Source organism: Cavia porcellus, unplaced genomic scaffold (genome assembly GCF_034190915.1).
Source record: "Cavia porcellus strain 051 isolate PalLab524CR breed Dunkin Hartley unplaced genomic scaffold, mCavPor4.1 scaffold_20, whole genome shotgun sequence".
NCBI lineage: Eukaryota > Metazoa > Chordata > Mammalia > Rodentia > Caviidae > Cavia > Cavia porcellus.
In genome coordinates this window covers 6,635,856-6,661,690 of record NW_026947503.1, presented here as the reverse complement: position 1 = coordinate 6,661,690, position 25,835 = coordinate 6,635,856, and the positions used below count along the sequence as shown (strand labels likewise).

The 25,835-nt window shown below is 46.6% G+C and overlaps 1 protein-coding gene across 3 annotated transcripts; it reads right to left on the bottom strand.

The window, feature by feature from the left end:
• Nucleotides 1-771: 771 nt before the first annotated feature.
• On the bottom strand, nt 772-25,314 carry Dipk1c (divergent protein kinase domain 1C). 3 transcript variants are annotated; one of them, XM_003466505.4, is made up of 4 exons: nt 24,612-25,314; nt 16,022-16,699; nt 11,431-11,595; nt 772-5,442 (listed from the first exon to the last, which is right to left on the bottom strand). In XM_003466505.4, exons 1-4 carry the CDS (start codon nt 24,777-24,779, stop codon nt 5,224-5,226), a joined length of 1,230 nt encoding a protein of 409 aa, XP_003466553.2. In that variant the 5' UTR covers nt 24,780-25,314; the 3' UTR covers nt 772-5,223. The 3 variants fall into 3 exon arrangements, with proteins under 3 accessions (XP_003466553.2, XP_063087512.1, XP_063087511.1); XM_063231442.1 differs by lacking the exon at nt 24,612-25,314 and adding an exon at nt 23,794-24,005; XM_063231441.1 differs by lacking the exon at nt 11,431-11,595.
• Between the last annotated feature and the right edge of the window lie 521 nt (nt 25,315-25,835).

Sequence of the window (25,835 nt, the reverse complement as noted above, 5' to 3'; positions counted from 1 at the left end):
TGAACTGGTAGACAGCATCTGCACATATAAACTCAATTAGTCATTAAAAAGATCAACCTAAGGAAAAAAGGGCTAAGAATATGAAGGCAATCCACCAAAGACATGCACACACACAGCACTTGTGCATACCCTCATCAGTGAGGTGTAACATGTAAGTTAATAAAATCTATGTTTTTCTTCCTCCATTAAATAGGCAGACATAGAATTGACTAACAATTTATAGTATGGGTAAGGATGTGACAAAAGCAGTACGTTTTAATGCTAAGGACAGGAGAGTAACTTGTTATGTGTTCCTGAGGAAAACATATCAATGCCTGTCAGCCCTCCAAGTGTGCTGGGCTCCAGCCCTGGGAAGAGAATGTCCACATTCACAGACAGTGCCATCTGGCAACACACATTCTCTGGTATCCTTTCCAGCAAAAGAAATCCAGGCAAACCTGTCACCCAGGCTAGTGACAACAGAATAGGTGGTTGTCACATCCTTAGTATTCCTGAGATAAAGGGGTCAGTGTTGGTGAGGTGCTTAGACATTAGCAGGCCTGGGGGCAATGCACGGGGGTCAGACCAGCATGCTGGGCCAGTTGGAGTTAAATGAAGAAATTTCAGCGTACAATATATTTATAATCATTTATCAGGTCTTAGACCCAGAGCATCCCACAGAGCACGGTGACATTTTAAGGGTACACACTGTGCATATGCTTTCTGATACCTGGTTTGCCCTCCAAAACAAAGCAGAGGGCATTCCTGGTCACTGTGGTTTATGACCAGTGATAAGAGAAAGAGGAGCATTCTTTTTTTTATTTTAAATAGAATGAAACAAAAGAGAACAGAACAAAGCAAATCAGAACAGAACAATGCAAGCAACACAGCACTTTAAAACAAGACCACCAGATAGCAACAGTACCACCATAATGTCTCTTTTCTTTGAAATATTTGAGCACACCTTCACACACAATAGTATCAAACATAACAAAATAGTGTAAAACCATTCAAGAGAATGAAAGTATTACAGGACAGTCTTTAAAGACCCACCCACCTTAGACTGGGATCTGATTTAGATTAGAACTTTTTTCTTTCATAAATGTCTTTCCTAGGTTTCTAACATGATTAAGCCTCCTGAGGGAACACTAACCATCTGAAAAGAACAAGGAAGACATCCTGTAATTCCAAAGTAACATCCAAGAAAAGTGACAGGCATCTCAATCATCATAGTTCACTGAGCCCCGGAAGGACTCTTGTGTGCATAAAAATGTATCTAAACTCACTCCTGAGCAGTTGCTTGTGTGACACTGTCCACCTCTGGTTAGAAGGTGTAAATCCCTCTATGTCTACTTTGCAGTAATTCTATGCACACTTCTGCATGGCTGCCTGTGGACTGTTGACTGAAGTCTTTCAAAGGCTGTTTCTTGTAGCATCAGGACCCAGCTTCCTAGTGACAGTGTGGTGGGATGAGCAGCGGGCCCTGCTGAGTCCCTCTAACAGGTACCTCCATGCCACCCAGACATAGCAGCATCTGTTTGCAGCAGGCACAGTGCCACAGCCTTGCTGTACATTGTTGCTATCATAGAAAGTCATGGGTGATTACCCCCATTTTTGAGTATGAGGAGCAAACCTGGGAGGTAGGTTTGCTCAGTTGTAATCAATAATCACTCCATCAGCCATTAACACGGATGGCTGTTCCCAAAGTTTAGAAAGACAGAGTAGAGGTGACACAAGGATGTCAGGCAGGCAGAGGGGGCGTTCTTCTCATGGTGCTATGCCCCCAGACTCTGTGGGAATAGAGGCAGAGTAGCATTCATTTACCATCCTCAGGCACCAGCACAGTATGCGCAAGAGGTTCTTCATATGGTTGTCGATTTTAGAAAATTTTAACCAAACTCTTGCACCTCCACATGTTGAAAGAACAACTTCTAAATCAGGTTTTGAAATAGTTGTTGCGGGGCTGGGGATTTAGCTCAGCGGCATAAGCACCTGCCTTGCAAGCAGGCGGTCGTGAGTTCGATCCCTGGTACTGATAAAAATGAAAAAGACAAAAAAAAAAAATAGTTGTTGCTCTTCTGATAATTTAAAGTCCAAGATTCCATCCTGGGTGCACCAAAAAGGCTGGCCAGGTAGGACTAGCATGGGACAGGCCCATAGGAGGTGTGCATGGTGGGTTTTGGAAAGGAGGCATGTGGTGACCTGTTAGCGATTCGTATCAGGGAAAGAGATAGGAAAGGGTTCACAATGCTGGCAGTATTTCCACAAGCCCTTCCGGTGACACTGCTGGGACACCCCTCCCCTCAGGGGCCAGTTCAGGGATCCACACACTCACACAGTCTGGGCCCCACGACATTCACGCAGCAGAACCTTGTTGGATCAGCTGTAAGGCGACAAGGCCTACAGCAGAGGAGTCGTTGTTATCATCAAAAGACAATTTTACAATCTATCAAGATAAATTTTGAAAGTTGACTTCTGATGAAAGAGGAGAAAGTAATTAAATACTTCCTTGCTTTGGATAAAACTTAGTTTGCTCAGCTTCCTTTATCATCTTTTCAGTTCCCATCAATTTAGCTCTGAAAGTGTTTTGTCTGCTGTGAATGTTATTAAAACAAAGCATGTGAATCCTTTAGGTAGACATCTCCCCTTCGGAGCACCGCTGCTGCTCAACTGGATCAACAAGAAGTGATTTCATTTGTCACATTAAAAATGTTAACTATAACACTAGGGACATAGCTTGGCAGTAGAGTGCTCGTCTAGCATGTGCAAGACCCTGGGCGTATCCTGGCACACACACGCACACACATGCACATGCACATGCACACACACAAGAAAGTTAAATACTGACGCACACAGTGTTTCTCTATTGTACTGTATAAAATAATTTTTGCCAGTGTTTGGAAATAAACAAAAAATAAAATTTTACCACATAGCTTAAGAGTCACTGCACTACAGGAGATGGAAAATGAAAGTGTGTGCCAGAGAGAGACACACAGACAGACAGACAGACAGACAGAGAAACAGAAAGTAACTGGCTAGGGAAAAATAAAAGAAAGAGATAAAATGGTTCCCTTCAGCAATAAAACCACTATTGTATTGGGTAATTATATATTACACAGTTTCCGTGGTAAACAAAAACATTTGTTTCCATTTCAGTTGAAATGAAAACTAACTTTTTCCCTTTCCCTAGCCAGTTTTGCTGTCTGGCCAGGGAGCTCAGTGCCACTAATGAAGAGCTACAATCCCAGGACCAGGCACTGGAGACACATTTAACCTCCCCACATGGACTGAAGGACACTTTGATCCCACACCGTCTTCAGGTGACCCTTCCACAGGTAAAAACCTGCTCCAAAGCAAAACAAGACACCAGGCATACCACGTGTCAGGGCACTGGAAGCCTTGCTAAGGGTCAGGCCAGATGCTAGCTGTGAGAATCTGCCAGCTTGGGCTTTAACTCCTGCCACAAGGGTGACTGATGTGGTCCCACCAACAAACAGACGCAAAGCGAATCTCCACCTGCAGGACTAGAAGAGGCCGAGGGTCTCCGGCCGGTGCAGGTGGAGAGAGAGGGTCATGGGTTGGAAGGGCAGTCAACTGCGGGCCTTCACACACTCTGCAGGGCTGCAGAATCAGGGCTGTGCAGTCTCTGATAATTTAGTTCCTCAGAGGAACTCAGAGTGCAGAGGATGGAGAAATGTCCTAAGGAAATTTTGTCTGGATTAGAAACAGATTGAGAGTCAGGAGAAATAGGAAATTGTTCATTTGCACAGTTTTAAAATTTACGATTTGCGTCTTTTTCTACTTGTAAGCCACCAGCGTATCTTCCTGCACCTCTCTACTATTGCATCTTTCTTGGCTTCTCTGTTCCTGAGTTTTTGGTTCTGATTCACTGAGAACTCACGTACCCGACTTGAGCAGGACTCCCTGGCTGTGTGTGGATCTTACAACCATGGGAGGTCAGCACAGAAAGCAGCCCATTCTATGCGGGGCTCTTCCACTGCAGGAGAAGCTCACTGGGGTGTCTCTCTACAGAAGAACACATTGTGTCAGAGTAGGACCTGACGCCCACGGCTTGTGCTTCCATCAGTCAGCAGAAAGCAGTGGCTTCAGTCCTGCCATGGCCCATGCCCACCCCAGCACTCACACTACCTAAATTCTCTTTCAAGTGCCAGACAACTCTGAGTTCAGCAAACCCAGCTCCCTGCTCAGAAGAAAGATGTGTTGCAGTAAGTGGTAAAGTGCTCCCTAAAACAGGATCCATAAAATCTGCTGATTCCACAAATGGAAAATACTGAAAGACGCCACATATATTCTCCCATGAGAATCCCAGTGACCAAAGGTGCAACTTTTTTATTGCATTTAAAGAAAAAGATAATTCTTTAATAGCCAGGCAAGGTTTTCCCAGAGTCAACGCTACAAAAATCACTCTCCAACCCAACATGCACAAGGCCCATACACTCACCTGCCCACATCACTTGCTTACATGTGTGTGCAAACTTACTCATGCACTTGTGTGCACACTCACTCACTCAGTCATGTGCACATGCTCACACTTGTATAGGCACAATGATGCATGTGCTCACTTGTGTTCCTGTGCACATATACTCAGAGTGTACACATAATCATGAGCACAATCAAATGTGCAGTTACTGATAGTCATGGGCACACTCACAGAAATGAGCCCACATTCACATGCCTGTATGCACACATTCATAGGCATACACCCATTTCCTACACATGGACACTCCTGTGAGCACACTTATTCACCAGCATATTCACACATTATATGCACACTGTCCTTTCATGCTCACACAAGTTTGCATTGCACACTCATTCCTATGCACACACAGTTTCTGAAATGCAGTAATGGTTTACAGGAAAGAGCAGCGGGCCTCCTTTTGCTCTGAGGCTAGGTGAGAGTGTTCTCTGCAGAATCTTGCACATTGTAGTTTGTGTTTTCCAAGAGCCTCCCCAAAACAAAACGCCTCCTATCCCCGCGCAGTTCATTTTTCAACAGGGGCTGGGGCCAGGACCAAACCAGAGGGCACTGGCTGGGGTGGCATGGAGGCCCGACTCACAACGGTGGAGCAAGGTGTGACAGCAGTAAAACTGTGCGCTTCGGAGGACAGGGTGCAGCAGTATCTTAGCGATAACTCCCCGGCACAGTGAAAGTGTCCCATCCAGAACAGCTGCGGAGAAGAGCACTCCGGGGTCACATTCCTGAGGTGAGCAGGTTCAGGCTGGTTACTCCTCTGCATCCTGCAGCTCCTTCAGTGTGGCCTGGAGCAGCCTGCGAAGCTTCCAGAAGACCTGCGGGGCCACGCCCCAGGAGCTCCAGGCCAGGCCTGCCGAGCCCGCACACTCCCGCACAGCCTGCTGTAACTGCAGCCGCAGTGGCCAGGACACCGCAGGGCTCCTGGGAGACGAGCAGAACCAGCGGTGGAATATTTTGTCACAGATGACCTGAGGGGCAAAAAGGTGAGCAGTTATTTTGGGTAGCGAATTATCTGAAGAAGTTCCCAGGTCCACATCTAGTTCTCACGCAGACCTTTGCTTCGCTTCTTCAGGGAGGGCGCTATGGAGTTCATCAGACTCTAAGGGTTTTCCCTTCCACAGCATAAACCACTCAGCACCAGAAAAGACCATGCCTGGAGAGCAGAGGGCCACCCCTGTACCGTGGAAAAGTCCATTTCTAGCCACAAAGCAGTGGGCAAAAGATTCAACCAATGCTTCACTGCGGACTGAACACATTTTCAGAAAAAGGAGTGCAGGAGTCACAGGCAGGAGCTGCTGTGTAAGGAACAGCCCACTACAATCCAGGGCAGCCTTGCTCCGCACCTCCTGCAGAGGGAGGCTTTCCTGTGTAAATGGGTCAGATCAGCAGTGAGAGCCACCTGGCAGGGTTGTCCTGAAGCCAAATAATGCTTTGGGAAAACGGGTAATGCAAATGTATGCTGCTACCTTACAACCCTTCGAGGCTCATAGAAATAAAGTACACTGGAAAGGGAAGGCTGGGGCAGAGGGCCCTCCTGAGGCACTTTGAAATACCTGAGGAACAGACGTCAGAAGCTAAGGCACTGTCTCACAGCCTTAAATTATAGGTTATGCAAATCCCTGACACGGCAGTCTCAGAAACTTCACCCGCCAGTGTTGTTTGCCATGTTCATACTGCTCCCTGTTGGGGGAGCTGACTAGGACACACTGCTTTACTTTTCTCCATCACCCTGTGTCACAGTCATTTAATACCATTTTATAGCATCACTGTTCCCTAAAGGGCAAATAATTCTAATTTAAAGTTTTTGATCCTTGTAATGCCAAGGATTCATTTTAAAACCATTTTCTTTCTTTTTGCGGCACTGGGGACTGAACTCAGAGCCTTCATACTGAGCTACATCCCCGCCCCCTTTTATTTCTCATTTTGAGACAAGGCCTAATTTAATTGCTAAATTGCCCAGGCTGAGCTTGAATTTTCAATCTGATGCCTCAGCCTCCCAGAGTGCTGGGATTGTAGGCACGTGCCGCCACACCGTCTTAGTTCTGTCTTGAATAGAGAATAGAATTTCATGTACAAAACTGGAAAAGGTGTATTTTGCTCTCAGTCTCCAACCAGCCTGATCCTGAGAGGCAAGAGCTGGGTCCACCGTTCTTTGAAAGCCAGGACTGTCCAACCGTTTGGGTTGCCAGGGTTGTAATGACTAATGAGGAATCATCTTGGGCTGCATATAAAATATATAATACAGTTCATGTAGAAAGTGACAAATATTCATTTTTTATATATTTTATTATAAATTTTTCTTTTAAAAGCTAGAACCCAAGTATGATACCTAGCCAGGCGTGGTGGTGCGTATCATAGCACTTGGGAGGCTGGGGCAGGAGGGTCGGCCTGGGAAACTCAGAGTCTTAATGAGACCATATCTCAAAATTTAAAAAGACCCTGAGTTCACTCTCTAGTGCTAATAAAAAGAACAAGTTGGACACCATGCACTGCTCACGCATTTCCCTCTTTTTATTTTATACAAACTGCAGCATTCTACATAGTGTTCTAAAGCTCTGATTCCCATTTAGCTATATGGCAGCGGGATCCCTCCAAATCAATTCTTGTAAGTATATTCCATTTGTTCTAACAGCTACATCCCAAATGTGTAGATTTATCATAAATTGTTAAACAGTTTCCTCTTGATGGAAATCGAAGCATTTTACCGACTTTTGCTCTGGCGAGCAATGTAAGCAATAAATACTGTGCATGTGTTTGTGATTTTCCTCTTGCACATCTGCGTACATTTCTAGGAGGGGAATTTCTGGGTCAAGGGGTGTGTGTATTTTTTTTGTTTTGTTAGATATTGCCAAACCGACGCATAAAGTCACACCAATTTCCACTCTCTCAGCAAGAGATTCAAGGATGCTTGTCCTCCAGTGACCTCACAACACACTCTCATTTTTCCAACAGAAGGGTGAAAATGGCTTAATGTGCAGTTTTTCAGTGAATGGTCAATTTTATGCCCAAAGTTCTATCAGATTGTTGGGGTTTTTTTGTATTAATTTCTAGTTGTTCAAGGAGATTTAACGCCTTCTCTGGGTTGGTTCCCTGGGAAATGGATGATGAGATGGAGGTTTATGTGCAAGGATTCATTGAGGGATTTTCTCTGGGCCCCCTCTCAGGGGAACAAAGAAAAAGAACCTATGGAGTTATTCTTTACTGAGGCAAGGATCTGTCCTCCCTCCTCCCTCATGGACCACTTCCTAGGTGCTGCCTCTAAGAAGTAAGCCCCAGGAGCTGGGAATGGGCCTCTAGCTGTCTGCGGGCCTCCCGGTCTGTAAGGGAGATTGCAAACTTTTAAAATTTGCTCTTTTTTTTTTTTTGTAGTTTTGCTTTGTTTTTGACAGTGTGGATTTTTTAAGATAGGTAAAATTTGCAACTCGTCTTCCTTTGTCTTCTGAACTCAGTTCAATATTTATACAGGTCTGTGCTATACTAGGATAACAGGAATACTTCTTCAGTGTTTTCCAGGGACTTTTATGATTTCAATTTTTACCTGTATTTGAATCATCTGTAATTTAGTGTGACTTAAGAGTGAAACTAGGTGTTAACCTGATCCAACACCAGGTATTACTATATAACCAGCCTCCGCCAATGGGCTGGCATGCCTACCTTACCGCAGTCTAAGTCCCCCCACCTCATTAGGTCCATTTCTGAAATTTTAACAATTCCATTCCTTTGATTCATCCATCTATTTACCCAGGGCAGAGATCTTCTGAGTCAAATTTAAGTTAAAAAAGTATAAAATTTACAGATTGTAGAAAATAAGAACTATAATTCTTCCATTCATAAATAATTGCTTTTGACACCTTGATATTTATCTCTCCAATCATACTATTTAACAAAGATGGAGTCATCTCATAAATTCTGAATAGTAATCTTTATTTTTTAAATACTTCATATTATTTCATGTCCTTAAAGGTCATGCAATTTTGCTTCTAGGAGTTATCCAGGAGCCATAATCAGAAATATGGACAACTCAAATCGCTCAGCATGAATGTTTCTAACATCTTATTCTACGTAGAGATACAATTTATAATCATGTTAATATAGACACGTCTGTTTCTGAAGCTCCTGTCATTAATTAACAGCATTTTAATGACTGTTATCAATGGACAAAGGAAACTTTTATTCATTGAACTTTAATATGTATGTAAATAATTTTCCATGCTCTTTGGCCATTTGTATTGCATCATTTATGTATCAGGTAACTGTTTTTTCTTCCCAGTTTTCTTTGGGTCCCCTTGCCTCTTAAAGAATCTGCAGGAGCCCTTCTTATACTTAAGGTTGTAAACTCCATCTCTCATCGGTAAGCAAAAGCAGGCACACAGGTGGTGTAGGTGCTACACTCATGCTGGGTGTGGGGTAGCCTGCTTATAATGCAAGGGAGGAAAAGAGGCTTGCTCTTCCTCCTTATGCTCTGGCTGCTTTTGCTGGATGCTACTTTGAAGTGTTGCCCCTGTGCCATGCCACCCTGCCTTGGAGCCAGCTGATTATGGACTGAAACCTCTAAAATCTGTAAGCTAAGTAAACCTTTCTTTCCCTACTTTTTCAGGTATTTTGTCACAGCAACAAGAGAAAAGTAACCAAGACAGAATTTGGTACTTGGAGTGGGGGCTGCTGCTGTGACTGTACCTGACCATGTGGTTCAAGAGCCATTCGGAATAGCTGGTGGGAAGAGTTTAGAAAGGCTTACAGATGTCACCTGAAATCATAAAGCTGGAATGCCTCAGGCTGTTCTGTGGGGGAAATTCTGGTCAGAGCTCAGAAGACCAGAATGCTGATAGAAATCCTGCTGGTAAAGAACACACTCAGGAGGTTTCTGCTTCAAAGGACTGCATTGGGTGCTGGATTCCAGATGATGTATATTATGGCTTGGCAGAAAGTTTGTCTGCATTTTTCTCATGTCCAGAAACACTGCTTGAGACTGAGATTAAGGGGGATAGACTAATTAATCAGGCAGAAAAAAATTCAAGGCAGCTGAATTTTGAGGTTGTAGTATGGTTATTGTTGAGGGCTTTTTAATCAGATCTATGCTAAGAATCCAAATCAAAAAGCCCAAAAGAATGAGTTAAAGTGTTGTGTGTTTGGCCAGAAAGGAAGCTCCAATAAAGCTGTGGACTGAAAATACACAGGTAAGGAAATCCTGACTGTTGAGAAGGAAGAGAACAGAAAAGATGGTCTGAAGGCATCACAAAAACCAGCAAGTCTTGAACCTTTGTAACTCCAAAGCTGCAAAAGTGATAGACTTTGCTTTGAGGAGAAAGCTGCAGAGTACCATGTCCCAGAATGGTGGCAACAAAAACAATTTGTTCCTCAGACTTGGATTCAGAGTGCTCGGTACTCCAGGCACTTGACCCCTACAGCTAAGGGAGAGGGAAGCCTGGCTACTACTCCAGCTGGCAGTGGACCTTAGCAGCATCCACATGGTACTGTTTTTAGGTGCACACAGAATGCAAGAGTTCTGAGGTTGAAAAGGCTTCCACCACAATTTCAGAAGGCCTGAGAGGCCAGGCAGTGTATCTGACAGGGCAGTGAGTAAAGCTATGAGTGTAAAGCCGAAGGTGCAGTGGACACCCCAGAAGTTTGGAAAAGCCAGAAGCGTGGATCATCTAAGGAAAGTGGCAAGAAGGGAGCAAAGTCAGCCCAAGAGAGAAGCTGTGGGAGCTACAACCACCAAAGTGTCCTGGGGTTAGAGTCACTCAAGCCTTTTGGAGCTCAAAACCAGATTGCTTTCAGATACTGGATGGGGAACTACAGGACTTAATGTTTGCCCTGATGGATTTTGGAGTTGCTTTGGTACCATTTCTTTGTTTCCCTATTTGTACCCTTTGGAATGGTAATGTTTATCTTGTGCCATAGAATGTGAGAAGTGTTTTACTTTGTTTTCATTTGTACAGGAGCTTTCAGTTTGCCTTACATCTCAGAGGAGACTTGGGACTTGGACTTTTCAGCAACACTGAAATTGTTAGGACTGTAACAAGTCTTACAGATGGACTAAATGCCTTTTGTATAAAGGTATGTGCATGAGTGTTTGGGAGCCAGGAGTGGAAATCTAGAGTTCTAACGTAATATAATATTGATAGACTTACTTCTTGTTGTTAGGGATTGTTAAACCTGTGTTATAGTGTTCAAGTTGTGAAAATGTATGAATAATCATGACTTGTATCTAGAAACAGGTTTAAAGAAATGTGTCTGGCTGCCAAGTTGACAAAGGGATAGACTGCTATGGTTGATACATTGTGTCAACTTGAGAAGTTTAGGCATTTAACTAACAGATCATATCCTCAGCATGTGCAAGAGGAGGGCACAGAGGTGATGTGAGTGCTAGCCTCCAGGGTGGGAGGGTGAGCTGCTTACATTATAAGGGAGGAAAACACACTTGCTCGTCCCCCTTTTTGCTCTGGGTGATTTTGTGGCTGCTGCCTTGAAGTACTGCCCCTGTGCCATGCCACCCTGTGTTAGAGTCAGCTGATTATAGACTAAAACCTCCAAAAACTATAAGCTAAATAAACCTTTCCTTCTCTACTGTCGGGTGTCAGGTGCTTTGTCTCAGCAATGAGAGAAAAGTAACCAAGACCGAGACTGTTATGTAGATGCAGACACAGGATTCAGAGAAAACATCTCTGCCACTTTTCCAGCTCAGGCAGAGCTACAGGCAAGAGGAGATCCAGCAGGTGGACTCTTCTGAGGCCTTTGTGCATTAGACCCCCATTGTATACTTGACTGACCACTCAGGAAAGGCAACAAGATCAGCAAAGAACTTTCCCTGTCCTGCCTTCATGAACATGTTGAGCCCAGATGGTGGGAACAGTGGCTCTTCAACTCCACTGAAAGAATCTTCAGCGCCACCACACGGGAGAGGAACCTGGAGAGCAGATGCCTTCCCTAGCCCCGGATACATGCTTCCTCACCTGCAGGTTGCTGTTGACACGCTGAGCTCCACACCTGTTTATCCTCAAGTCACACTTTGAAAAACAGTCAAAGAAATTGCAATCTTCATCCCCTGTGCAATTTTGCTCCAGGATCTCCCTCATTTTAGGTTCGAAAAAGGCCATGTCCACATCGATGGCCACCACCTGTAATCAATGCAGCACACAATGACCAAAATGACACTCATAGCCCCAGAAGAGGGAGCCTGTTTAACAGCAGCTCCATCTCGGGCCATTGAGGTTGTTTGTTCAGATTGCAGGTGACATATAACTCTGCAAGACAAAGCAAAAAGCCCAGACCATGTCCCGGGGAATGGCTTGCTTCAAAGAATTTATCTGGTTTTTCTTTGACAGAAGCAACTGATGTAGATTTTTGCAAAGTTTCAATTGCAAAAAGAACTTTTGCTATAACTAGTTAAATTCTTGGATTTAGAACTATAATCACAAGTATCACTTTTCATCTTTGAACATTTTCTCAGCTTTAAAAGCACAAAGGTTTAAAAGTGAATTTTCCTTCTGTCACTTTGTCACTTTGATCTCTGGCCTTTGTCAAGTTAAATAACAAAAATAATCAGAAAGAGGTTCTCCAAGGAATTCTCATGTTTACTTGGACTAGAACTGCAATGAAAACACATATGTGCTGGTAGACTCGGGGCATATTCACGGAGTTTGGGGCAGGAGGAAGTTTTTAAAGACAAAAATGAGGGAGAATACATCAGATATTTTGAAACAGTGGACTTGATCACAATGATTAATAAAAAGGGTGGTGTCAGTCTGAGGTGCTGGGCGGATGTCCTTGGAGACGTGCTTTAGACTAAGGCTGCAGTGGCCTCAGAGCAGGGCTGAGTTTTAAGTCTTTTGAGATAGTTACAATTTGGATAGTTACACACATCAACCCTTCCTTCAAAACCCTGTTTTGCGTTTTGTTGTTGTTGTTGTTAGGGTTGACACAAATGACTACTTTGATTCTAACAATTTTTGCATTCTTTACATCATCAAAGTCAGGACTACAAAAGTTGCGAGATACAAATAATGTAAATCCTCTCCCTGAGTATAAGCAATTGTTTTTGAGTGGCAATTTTGTGGGAGACATGGCAGAAATAGGTGCTCAATAATCTGAGTTTTATGACCTGATAGCAGAATCAATTGGTTCCATGACCAGTCACAGGAAGCATTGGAGAAATGGTGAACTGTTCAAATTTGGATTGATCTGTATGGACTCTGACCTAACAGTGATAGCTACTAAGTTCCATTGTCAGCAGGAGAATTTGACAACCTCCTGGAAGCTCAGATTTATCTTTCTGGCTTCAAACAAAACAGGCTTCAAGAACAGAAAAAGAATAACTCCTAAATTATGCAGATTTTCCTCCAGCACCTGGATACAAAAAAAAAAAATGAGCTCAAATTTGAGAAAATCTGGAGTCTGCCCAAGTTGAGCAGCTTATAGCTTCAAGGTATTAAGAAGAAGCCATTAGGAAATTTGATGGATCTGATGGAGTTGGTGGCATTTCACAAGCCTTCACAGGTCAGTGTCAAAACATCAGTCTTCTCTACAACTTTTCTCTGTTTAAGGGACTTTGCCTAATACAAGTAACTCAGCCGTGGAGAGCAGAATTTATCATTTTAGTCAATATTTTCTATCTCCTTATTTAGCTAAAATAAATGGTAATTTCATTACTTAGCCTGATCAATTCACTAAAAATGAATGAGGGCTATGCCAAAGAATCTTTATGATTTATTACTGGGGCTTCTACAAGACCTTTCTCGGTTTCTGTAGTTTCTGCTGCTCTCTCCAGGCTCCTGGATTGAGTCCCAGCTCCTTGCTCCTTGCTTTGCCATTTCTGATAGTTTCTTCATCATCTCACAGAAAGAGCCAGATTTATCTTTTAATTTATATTGCACAGCCTAGAATGAACTATAGCTCTGGTAAGCACACCCCTATACACCTAAAATACAGTAACAAAACAAGAAAATCTTGCATAATATTTCTTAACATTAAGAAAATCATAAAATTCTTCCTGCATGAAATTACCTGTGTTGCACCATCTTTAAACTTCCCCCCAAAAGTCATCAGAACCAAAAGATGGATGAGAATTATCTCCTTCTCCATTGATTGCAACTGTTTCATATTCCGTTGACTGCAAGTATTCCACTGAGTGGGAAACCTCATCCGCTCAAAAGGATCTGGTACTGGCCATCATTTGGAGTCCTGGTCTTTTCCTAGCCATTCATTTGTAGCAGCTGGACCCATTCTCAGGACCTGCAGGGTGCTCGGCTTGCAGATGAGTGAAGCACTTGGCTTCCTATCCTTACATCCATCTGGCAGCGTGCGCGCGCACACACATGCGCACACACACACACACATGCGCACACACATGCGCACACAGGGCAGCCAGGCTCACAGGCAGGATGCTCCTGCTGGGACCTGAGTGCACCTGACTCACAGACTTGAACACACAGCAGAACACCTAAGAGGTGATGTTTATTTCAGAGTCCTACCCCTGCTAGAGTTTCATATTTAGGAGGTCTGAGATAGAGTCTGAAAATCTGTATTTCTAACAAGTCCTCTGATGAGATATGTACTTTTGGTTTTCATGTAAAAATTGTAAAATCTTAGATAAAATAACTGACCTTTATCTCACTATGTTCAAGAGGTAAAGATGAAGGGGGTTGGTGAAGGGGATCCTCCTGCCCCTACCCCATCCCCACCCATGCCAGAAACACAGCAGACGTAACAGCTCAGAAGGGCTCAGCAAAGCACAGATGGGGTAAGGACAAGGAGCACATAGCATTCCACCAGACAAATATTTTATGTCTACTGTGCACAAGATTTTGGAGGCATAATTTAGGTGGCTGCACAAGTAGATGCTTAGCAGATACCACACAGGAAGATCTGATGTGGCCCACTCCACATGGAAGACCTACCAGCTCTAGCAACTTCATAATGCAGGTATCCTCTAAAATCCTTAACTCTCATGGTACCTACAAGTGCCCCTCCCTAACAAGTTCATTTGCAGGATGAACAAACGAGGGATTACATCATGAGGACCAGCCTGTACAACTGGCCAAGACCAGGGAGCACTTCAGGGGGCCATGTTCCCAGGACTCAGGGTGGCTATGTCCCAGCCCCAGTAGCTACCTTCCAGGACTTCTCTGAGGTGGAGAGCAACAGCCCTTCTTTCTACCACATGCTCTTCTTGATCATTAAGCAAGGAAGCCTTGGCCAGGATGGTGATCTGACTTCAGCTCTAAGAAAGGATATGGCCAGGCAGTAGGACTTGAGCCCCTTATAGCTTCACCCTTCACCTGAGAGGCTACATGGAGCTCTGAGCATTGCATGGAGCTCTTTTAGAGCTTCCTGCCAGTGTGCAGACTCTCATGGAACCCTACAGAACCTTCTGGAACCTGCCATAACCTTCTGACTTGGTCCTTTTCACATTTAAGTCACCCCTGGCTTCTCAGCCACTTTGAGGCCGCCTGAGACAGTAAATTAGAACAAATCAGTGAGGACAAGATGCTACAACGTTGTACATACAAAGGCTTAATTAGGCAAGGAATTTACATTGGTGGAAAGTTTAGTTCCTATTTCAAACTGCTTTAAGCAAACAGCAACAGTATCTTCTTGTTCCCCAATTATGTTCTAACCAGGATGAAGATCATTAGCCCAACACAAGCCAGTGCCCAGAGTGACCACCTTGCCCTGGTCACTCACCTGTCAGCACTTGACGCATTAGAACAAACTTGTTGCAAGACAGGGAACAAGAGCATTGTCCTTCCCTAGCACCCATCCCATGCCTACTACAGCACAGGCAACCTGCCGCCACTTCCTGCCAGATAACCCAGCACCTGACCAGGTGGGCACTGAGGCCACTATTGGGGTTAGAGACACAGCACTAACCTGACATGCTGGTTTCAGCCCAGGGCAGAGGTTATTTTACAAGAAACCCTTTTGTTGCTTTTCCCTGCCTTGGTTATCTTTCCTGCCCCACAGTGAGAGATAAAAGTTCACCTGCCCTCTGCAGGCAGTACAGCATCAGATTCGACTTCCACGCAGGTCAGCTGATAAAAGGCACTAGAACACCATGTGTCCCTCTAGATATTTACACAAGACTAGAAATGAACCAAAACCTCTCTGAAAGAAAATACTGAAAATGGTGCATATTTTTATGGTGCACAGGTGGTCTGAACACAAATGGCCCTGTGGACCTCTTCCACATCACCCTTCGCAGTTGCTGGTCACCTGCCTTCTGCAAGCTACATAGACCCTCAGGACAGCCAGCTGGACATTAGCTCTAGGAAGCCACTGAGCTGCTTATAGGCACCAGAGCAGCCTTCTGGTACAAGAGCAAAAACCTCACCTCTGCCTCCTGCTGCAGAATCCTTCACCCAACTCCCCCCCTTAGGTAAGATGCATTTAAATCCTTTTATCAACACTGGCAAGGAAGTGTCTGAAACATAGGACTCATCTGAGGCTATAGGCCACTCAAATTTTCAGGGGGACTTTATTCCCCCTCCCCCATGGACCACAAGCACTGCTCTCTATGCTATAAACACACCCACCCACATGGCTTACCGTAAAGTCACTCCTGATGGCAAAGTTTTCAGGCTTGATGTCACAGAGGTGGAGGCGGTGGGAGAAGTCATTTTCAAAATGACTCACCATGTCCAGGAAGCTGAGAGCGATGCGGCTGATGGCCTTGTCCTGGGCCCGGCCACTCTGGGGGGCAGCCTCGTCCAGGGGGAAGAGAGCACTGTGGTGAGGGCTGCCAGCAGCCAAGTACTCCACCACATAGAAATGGCCACAAGAGCCCAGCACAGGCAGGACATGACGGCTGAGGTCCTGCAGCAGGCTGAAATACACGTACTCCTCCTGTTGCAGCAGGGACCATGCACTGGCCAGCTGCTGCCTCCAGCCAGGGCCCCGATGGCCAGGCCACAAGGGTCCCATGCTGCTGTTGGACAGCTCCAAGCCTAAGGCATTTTTAACCTCTGCAGCCACCATCAGGAGCAGCTCTGCGTCCCGCACACCCTGGGTTCCCTGTCCAGCCTCCGCCTCCAACAGGCCAAGGGCTGGGAAACTGGAGAAGGCCTCCCTCTTGGATTTGAGGACAACGGGCCGGCCACGCCACTGGGCCTGCAGCACCTTCTTGCCACGCTCGTAGTACAGACAGCGCTGGTACAGCAGCTCCCCTGCCACACACAGGTCCTCACACAGGTCGCCCATGAGCCAGCCGCCCAGGTAGTCCCGGCACTGGAACGAAGGGAACAGCTAGTCACAATGCGGCAGGGGCAGAGAAAGGCATAGCTTGTTTCCTGCACTGGGGGGCCCTGGACTCCAGCTGTGGACAGAGGCTTCCAAGATGTAAATGAAGGTCATCGGGTTGATGAGTACAGACAGTCCTCTGTACTGCAGGTCCTACCGCCAGTGGCCCATTGGGGATATTCCTTAGAAATTATGTCTAAGCTGAAAATACATGGGAACGTGTATGTAGATTATGTGCAAATGCTGTATCATTTTATATAAAGGACTGGAGCATCCCAAATCAGATGTCCTGGAACCAATCCCCAGAGACAAAACTAATTCACTGAGAGAAGAGAATGTCATCATGATTATGTCACGCTGGGCCAAGGATCAGGTCTTCAGAATCAGGATACCTGGAGAATCTTGCCCTCTATGGACCAGTGGGGTGGGCCTGGGGACACCTAGGTCAGAAGAATATACTAGGCAAGGTCAGTAACCCTCAACTTCAGCTATACATGAGGCTCACCAGGAGACTTTCAACACTCCATCCCAGAGCTGTTAAATGAGATAGGGCTTCAGTTCCTGATCTGCCCTCCAGCCCAACTCTAGGCCAACTGTCCCTTCTAGCAGAGCCTACATCTTGAGCTTTCTGTTTTCAGTATGAAGTGGTATGGCCAGTGTGGCTAAAGGCTCTAGGATGATGGGCGTTTAGAGGATGCCCAGAGGATGCAGGAGTTAGAACATGGCTGGTGGATAGAGGGAGGTTACCAGGAGAGATGGCTCGGGCTACATTCTGGAAGTGCAGGCAGTGTCTGTGATCCTGGTGGGAGTGAGGACGGCTATCTAGGAGCCTTGGAAGGGGAGACATTAGCATACAGCCACTTGGCGACCTGTGGTGATCCTTATCACCGTATTAGAAATCTCAGAGAATACTGTCCAGCCGGACAATCCTGAGTCAAGAGCCAGGAAAGAAGAGGAGATACAGAATGGAGTTAAAGGGAGACTTATAAGAACATCACCAACAGCCTTGGGCTGACTGCTCCTTACGTCACATCGACTCTGCCTCCTATACTGTTACTGCAGCCACAGAAAAAGCACCCGGGGAAGCCTGACAGTGTAGCCAAAAAGTGCCAGGCCTACAAGAGGGCCTTCAAATAACTCTTAGACATTAATTTGCAAAATCTTCAAAGACTGCCATGTTTCACGCCAGTCAGCTCTATTAATCCAAAATAGATTACAAGATCCTCCTTAAAGCTAAGAAAATGAACCTCCAGTGACTAGACGCATGAATAATTCCAAAATCAAAACCACAAGTTTCGTGACTCATTTGGCCTCATGAGGTGTCAAAACCACACTGAAAAGATGTGAGACTATTGATAGTCTATATGGATTGGACTCACTGTAAATTTACATATATTCTTCCTGCGGAGTTATTAATTCAATTACGGGAGATGTCCTGTAGGCAAAATGTAATGTACATGTGCCATGTTATCTTCCAATAACCAAAAAGTTTGAATTTCAAAACTCACCTGTCCCCAAAGGGTTTTAAATAAGGGACTGTGGATCTCTATAAATATGGGAAGATAACTGTTCAAAATAGAAATACACCCAGTGCTTAAGAGAAATATGGGGGCTGGGGGTTTAGCTTGGCAGCATAAGCGCCTGCCTTGCAAGCACACAGTCCTAAGTTCAATCCCCAGTACCAGAGAGAGAGAGAGAGAGAGAGAGAGACAGAGAGAGAGAGAGAGAGAGAGAGAAAGACAGAGAGAGAGAGAGAGAGAGAGAGAGAGAGACAGAGAGAGAGATAGAGAGAGACAGAGACAGAAAGAGAGACAGAGAGAGAGAGAGAGAGAGAGAGAGAGAGAGAGAGAGAGAGAGAGAAATATGTAGGCTTCCTGGACATTTTCAGGCACTAACTTGAGAGACCAGGGCCATGTTGTCCAAGCTGATTCCCTTACCCCTGCTTCTGAAAGAGAGCTCTCTCCCAGCTCCTGAGCTTTACATTTCTGTCTATTTTATGTGAAGGGGCTATATTCTCCAAAGTCCAAGCCCAGCCGCACACAATAAATCTCTGTATGGGGTAAGTCACGAACCTGACCCTCCAGCTACTGAATGACATCAGGGCCTGGGGCTGGGCTCTGGTCTTTGCAGAACCAACACTCATGAAGAAGCTGTTTTAATACATACATAAAACTGCTTTAAACACACCTGAAGTCATGTATACACAGTGTATTCATCTAGAAATGGCACAGAAATTTGGTAAAATGTTCTTTAACTTTGATTCTGGTCCCTTTTTCCAAGGCATGGGCTTATGAAAAGAACACAGAAAGGATCAAGACCATTTGTGTAATTGTTTGTGTATAACTGCGTCCCTGTCACCTTTAGGACAATCCTTAGAAGCGGTGTTAGCCAGGCGTGATGGTGCATGTCTGTAATTGCAACGCTCGGGAGGCTGAGGCAGGAAGACCTTGTGAGTTTGAGACCAGCCTGGGCTACAAAGTGAGCACAAGGCCAGCCCTAGCCATATAGTGAGACCCTGTCTCAAAAAAGACCAATAAATAAATAAAGAAATAAAGAAGTGGGGAGCAGCACGTGAATGTTGGGGACTGAAACAACCAGGCAGTGAGATGTGAACCACCAAGATAGTATGGGATGCTCACTTTTTTCCCTATTTTATCTGGCATTTACAGAGTTTCACATCTCTATAATAAACCTGATAAGAAAATGTAACATTTGCTTTTCTTGATTTCCTTTTAAATTAAAAAAAAACCCTGTATGATCTCCAAAACTGGCTTGATTCAACTCCATAAAGACTTCTCTAGTGTTACCCCATTTGTAATTTAATCAAAGGTGCTTTCACATGAAGTGCACAAGAGAAGTGCGAAAGAAAGGCAGATACCAGAACCCGAGGGGAACGAGGAATATGACGCTGGCAGCTCGAAGTCCGCCATGCTGCGGAGGGAGTGAAAGGAAGGCGTGCCCAGACACGGCTGAGGGAGGGTCTGCCAGAGAGGGATGAAGGCCAGGCCCTGGCCATCAGCCCGGCCAAGTCACACAGCTGGTTCCCACTGGCCTGTGGGTGAGGGAAGGAGGAAGCCACCAACGGACTGCCAAGACCTGCACTCTTCTCATCTGACCTGAGGCCATTGTTGCCACTACCTGTGAGTGACTCCCGAGGTCCATAAGTCCGCTCATCCCACCAGGATGCAGTGGCCGCTGGCCAGGCCTCAGGCTCCAGTCCTATCGTGCCACACCGAAGTAAGAGCACCGGTTCAGTTAACCCAGCTGTGTGTGAGCACTCCCAGGCCACCCTCCGTCTCCAGCCACTGGGCCCAGATGGCGGTCCAGAGATGCTCCCCTCTGACACTCCTAAGACGTCAGAGCATGACATGCACAACCTGGGAACACAGCAGGGCTTAACTATGGGGCCAGCTGAGTTTGCCTCTGGGCTCTGCCTCTCATATATAGTTTGTCTTTAAGTTTGTACAGTAGGGACGATGGGTCTGTGTCACAGGAGGCTTGGCAAGGTCAAACAAGATCACAGATACACAACCCCTAGCACAGTGACTTCACATATAACTAGCTCCTTTCCACCCTGGATATGAGATGTGGGGCAGAGAGGAGCTTTTGCCTGGAGGAAGCATTCTAGCACTCATCCAGCACTCCTTAAATGATGGCCATGTGAGTACTACACTGTGTGTGTTGGGTCCCCCACCACACAACTGCACTACACCAATGAAATAGAGTAGAAACCAAACTGAACCACGTACAGGATTTACCCTGGCAAACACAGAAGGCAATTCCTGCTAAGGAGGTGCAAAATCCTTTAAAAATGGTGTGATCATTGAATTTTGCATCAGCCTACGGGTTTTTGAAGGCAACATGAATTGTGGCTATTTCTCTGGTGGTGACAAGCTGATAAGCATGCCTCCTACATGGTGGCTCCTTGCTAGGAAAAGAAGGGCAGAAGTGAACTCTGGTGACAAACCAAGACCTGGGCCATCTACCACAGGTGAGATCTTGGGATTCAGACCTAAATTTCGTTATTCTGGTTGTTTTATCTGTTCTGGGAGATAATTTACAGTAAAACAAAGCACGCAATAAAAAGTATATTCATGTGAACTTATTATGGAGCCATTTTTGGCCACCATCTTTTATAAGCATCTTTGGCACTTCAGCTTCTGTCCTTATTATGTAAAATATAAAATGTGTGCACTGCAGCTGGGTAGCAGTGTGGTATTCCTGTAAGTTCTCAGGATCTTTTTTGCATGTCCGTGCCTGGTAATGACACAGAAAGCCTTAACCTAGCAATTTTTAAAAAGTATACAAATTCCAAGTTTAGAAGATAATTAAAAACTTTTATTATGTGAGAAAGCCATGGAATTATTGTATTAGCAGAATGCATTGTTGAAGTAACCATTTTAACTCAATAAAAATAGCTTATCTAAGTCTACAGTCAGACTATATTGAAATTTTTTCACTTCATGAAGACTTTCTAACTGCCAGCTTGAAGACACGTACATTTCTACACCCTATTACCCTATGTATATGTATAAAGTCCACAGGTTTCAGATTTAAAACCAAACTGGGAAAATAAATAGAAGCTAAGGTCTCATTGTTAAGTCTGGCATGTTTGGAAATTAATTAAATTCAGTGAATGTTTCTCATGCACTGTGTATTCACATACAAATACACATACTCCCATCAAATCAGTCCCCAGCTCTTGCTGGAAGCCTTCTTAGTTGTTGCTACTTAGTGTATTTCCAGTTTCAGACAAAAACAAAATCTGTCCACTCTAGTCTAGGAAAGCATGGATGGGATCACAGAGGTCATGGTGAAGCCTGCCTTCCTTGGGTGATTTTCTCTCAAGGAGCGCTAAGATCACATGCACTTAGCAACATTCATATTAAATGAAGGTTTTCCTTCCCCAGCAGCAGTGCAACCCTTCTTTACATCAAGAATGAAGCTGAATCTATTTCCTGCTGTAAAATTTTTCTGGATATGGAGTCTACCTACTGTGTCCTACCCTTAACCAGTTCCTATTACCACAAAGGAAGAAGATTTCTAAGGTAGACAACAAAATTAAACGCCTTCAAGATCTAACCAGTCCCAGGCATTTAAGCCTTCTGAATAACACAGTCTCCAGGATACTTCTGAAGTGCACTGGAAATATATGCAAGGACAGGGGTAAGTAAACCCTAAGCAACACCTTAGGGCTTTGCTTATATGAGAAGCCACTGTCTTGGGGTTGCTACTGTCAGACTGCTTGGGTTGGCATCCTTGCCCCTTAACAACTGTAAACCAGGGCAAAGATTGTCTGTCTGCAAAAGCAGGGGTACCAAAGCAAGTACCTCTTTTGGTAGTCTGTTGAGGGTGTTAAATGGAATAATGCATATAAAAGGACTCGTATTGCACCTGCCAGGCACCAAGTGACTTCCAGACTCTGTGGAACCCTCTGATTGCAGAAGAAGCCAAGTTCATAGATGACTGAGCACCACCAAACATCCTTCAGCCTGGCTGTATGCTCATTCGGAAAGTGGGACCCTAAAGTCTTCACAGCTCCTGGAGGATGGGTACCGGTTTCTTTAGCACAGCATATGCTGGAAACTGCAGGAGGGGCAGAGTAATTGGACTGGAAGAAACCCCAAACTCAAATCCTTTGGAACTATTCAAGTTGGCTCTTTTAAAGACTCATTTCTGGAGTGTGGCTGGCTCTTTAGGAGGCAGGGTATGGGCTCAGGAGAACCTAGAGATCTCTTATCCCCATACTCTAACAGGCTCCTAAGCCTCATCAGCTGGATCCAGTGCGTTTTCCCAGCAGGCTAGCAATGACATGTGCCATTCTGGGGCCTGGGAACACCTAGAGAGAATTCGCCACAACCCAGCTCTGCCAGAAAGAGCCTCCCTTTGCTTGGCCGGCAATATTTCTTCTGTGCTCCCTACTCAGAGAGAAAGCTAATGAGAGTCTGGAGGCCAGTCAGAAAAATAACAACCACTTTTACTATGTAGGATGAAAGCCAGGCAGAATGAAAAGTGCCGGGAGGAGCCAGGACACACAGAGGCAATTCAGCTCCAGTCCCAGACGCCACAATGCCAACCTCTCCACTTGGCAGTCCAGCTCAGCACAGCCTGCTTGGTGAAGACTGGCTTCGTATTTAAGCCTGTCCTTGTTTAGAGTATCCTGAGCAAAACTTGAGCCAGAGCACTGTTGGAGTCTCACATCAGCAAGTTTCAAAGGAAAACAACAAAAGGCTAAGTGGGGAGAGAGAATTCTGAGGGTCTGAGAAAAACAGCAATCCTAACATCGTCCATACTGCGCTCCTGACAGGTCAGCTCACCTGACATGCCCATAAAGTCTGGGCAGAACTGGTGATGTCAATTATTCTTCTGGCCACAGTTAAGATTGAGGGCCTTCAGAGGCAACCTCTTCAGCTGTATGTCAGACTAAAAATGATTCCATATGGCTGCCATTGAAGATGTATTGGTAAAGCTTCTAAACAGAATTGGTTTTAATTTATGACTAACAATGCTGGGAAAGGTATGATTAGCAATTAGTTAAATTATATCAGATGATTTAATTTCCATTAAGCCTTTCCCCACTTGACTAAAGGTAAATAAATGAAAACGTGCTTATTTTATTAATCTAAAAGATTATATTAAATTTGTAAATAGGTCCTACATCCTAGCCAAAATAATCAATTTTTGTTTAGCCAATCAGATCTCCCCCCCAAAATTTATAAATTAGAATTTTAGATACTGAGGTAGCAGTTTACAACTGGACAGACTTCTGTAAGGGAGCCGAAGGCGACAGTCTCACCTATGAGGTGAGCGTATCAAGTAAGGAGTCTACAGCAATCCAATTAGGGACATGACTTGATTTCAGTTTAATTTTTCCAATCCCACTTTTAGAATCACTTACTTTTAAAACCCTTATAGTGCAGAGTTTTGGAAATCTGCAGTTCTGAAATCCCACCCGTGTGTAAGCAACTGGATTGAAAGCTTCCTTGTTTTCTCAGATTTCTAACAACACAGGTCACCTTTTACACCAAATGCTTAATCCATCATATTTTAAGAAGTGAATAATCACTTAAGAAAACAAGTACCAGTAGTCGCTGCAGGCTTCTCTCTTGGATTTCCTTCTGGGGACGCCTAAATGTATTGAAGCCCGCAGCACAAGATCTTCCACACCAAAAGGAAAGAGTAAGGAGCAAACAGCGTTCCAATCAAGTCAAGAGCACTGGCTTGGGGCAAGAGGCCCAGGGCACCATCAGTCTGCAAAGACAAGTGTTTCTTTCTCCCGGAAACCGCCCAGCCCAGCGAAGGAGCTGTCTGCTGTGCAGTCAGACCCTGGCCCTTGGGAGGCTGGAGGGCAGATTAGGACAGGCGCCTGTGCGTCCTCTGCATCGGTTCCCACAGACACTGATACTAAAGAGCCATGGCTTTCAGGCGCTAAGAGGTGATAGGACCCAATCTAGGTGTGCAGGGGTGCTGGGGGCGCTGGCATTGGGGTTGAGGGACCTGAGGAACAGAGGCAGGGTCCCCACTGGGCCCAACTCCGCACCCGCTGGCTCCCCAAGCCGGAGACCCGGCAACAGCCTGAAAACTTTCTTCAAGAGAAGAGGCTCCGGCGTGAAGAATCGAAGAGGAACTGTGTCTTGGGAAAAAGGAGCAATTTTGGCGCAGAGAGGGATATCCTCGCGCGCGCACTAACGACTCCCAAGTTGAGCCCCCCAGGTCGCGCCCAGCTTTCCCCGCACGGGTCGGGACCTCCCCACGTGGCCGATGCCACTGCCGTTCCGGGGTGGAGTGGGGCGGGGTGGGCGCAGCAATGCCGCAGCCTCGTGGCCTCCGGTGCCCGGGAGACGGTGTCCGAGGCCGCCACCCGGACGCGCGGCGCGGGGCAGGCAGCGGCGGGACCTACCAGCGCGGCCAGGATGCGCCGGCTCTTCTCGTCGGTGCAGCGCTCGGAGAGGACGCCCGGGTGCGCGCGGAGCAGCAGCGCGGCCACCAGCACCCAGCCCGCGGTCCAGGCGGCGACGGCCAGGAGCGCGCCCCGCCCGCACCGCCCGCACCGAGCGGCCCTCGCCATGCCCGGCGCTCCCCGCACCCGCAGGCGCCCCGCACCCGCACCCGCTCTCCGCGTGGCTGCTCCGCGCCGGCTCCGGGAGGAGGAGGGCTGGGGGAGGGGCCGCGCGCGGGGCGGGGGGGGGCGGGTGGGGATCCCCGCGGGGGTCCACGTGCGCCCGCCACGCCCCAGCTCCGCCAGCCACTTTTCCCGCTGGAAGCCCGGCCCGGCGCTCGCGCAGAGTGCGCGTGGGTCCGCGCCCCGCCCCCTGCGAGACTGCGGGGACCCCGGCGGCTCATCTTTAGTGCCAGACGACAACGCCTCCTCCCAGCGCCCGGCGCGCACCGCCTCCCCCGGACCTCTCCGGGGCTCCTCCAGGATGAGACTCCGAGGTGTGTGGGGCCAGGGCTGGGGACACTCAGGGAACCTGGAGAGGACCCTGCCCACGGCGCCCGATGCCACCCTGGGCTCCCGGGCTCCCGAGAACTCGCGGGCGCCCTGCTCTGGGTCAGGGGCGGAGGGGACCCTCGGCGGGGCACGGCGGGGCTCCTTTGTAATCCCAAACGCTCGGAAGCCCAAGGCAAGAGGATCGCAGGTTCTAGCCCAACCTGGGCAACTCACTAAGCTCTGTGTCAAAATTTAAAAAAAAGAATGGGCTGGGGATGTAGCTCAGTGCTAAGGTCCTGGGTTCAATCCCCAGTGCCGGAAGAGGGGTGGTGGCGCACTGTAACTTTCTCGTTTACCCCAGGGAGGAAAACAAACTGCCTCAAACGTGTCCAGATCCACAGTACATCGGTAAAACCTTCTGGGCAGAAGAGGGGCGCTTGTTAGTGTTGAAATCCAGGGGCTAAGCGAGGTGGGCGGATGCCGGGCCTCGGAACTGCACCGCGTTCCCACCCAGCACAGAGCTGACCCTCCGCTGGCCAGCTTCACTGCACCCGGGAGCGAGTCCGCGGTGGGCACCGCTCCTGGCACAGCGCCCCCCTCCGGGCACTGTTAGGGCCAAAGCGCCCTGGAAGTGGCCGCGCACAATGGCTTGCTCAGTGCCGAGAGCGTGCCCATCCCGATGGCCCTCCCGCC

Excerpts from the sequence above, each read along its gene's own strand:
- Dipk1c (XM_003466505.4), bottom strand. The coding sequence starts at position 24,779 with ATGGCGAGGGCCGCTCGGTGCGGGCGGTGCGGGCGGGGCGCGCTCCTG. Across the intron at positions 11,596-16,021 it reads CCATCAGGAGTGACTTTACG|GTGGTGGCCATCGATGTGGA; the intron begins GTAAGCCATGTG and ends CATTGATTACAG. Across the intron at positions 5,443-11,430 it reads GTGTCAACAGCAACCTGCAG|GTCATCTGTGACAAAATATT; the intron begins GTGAGGAAGCAT and ends TTTGCCCCTCAG.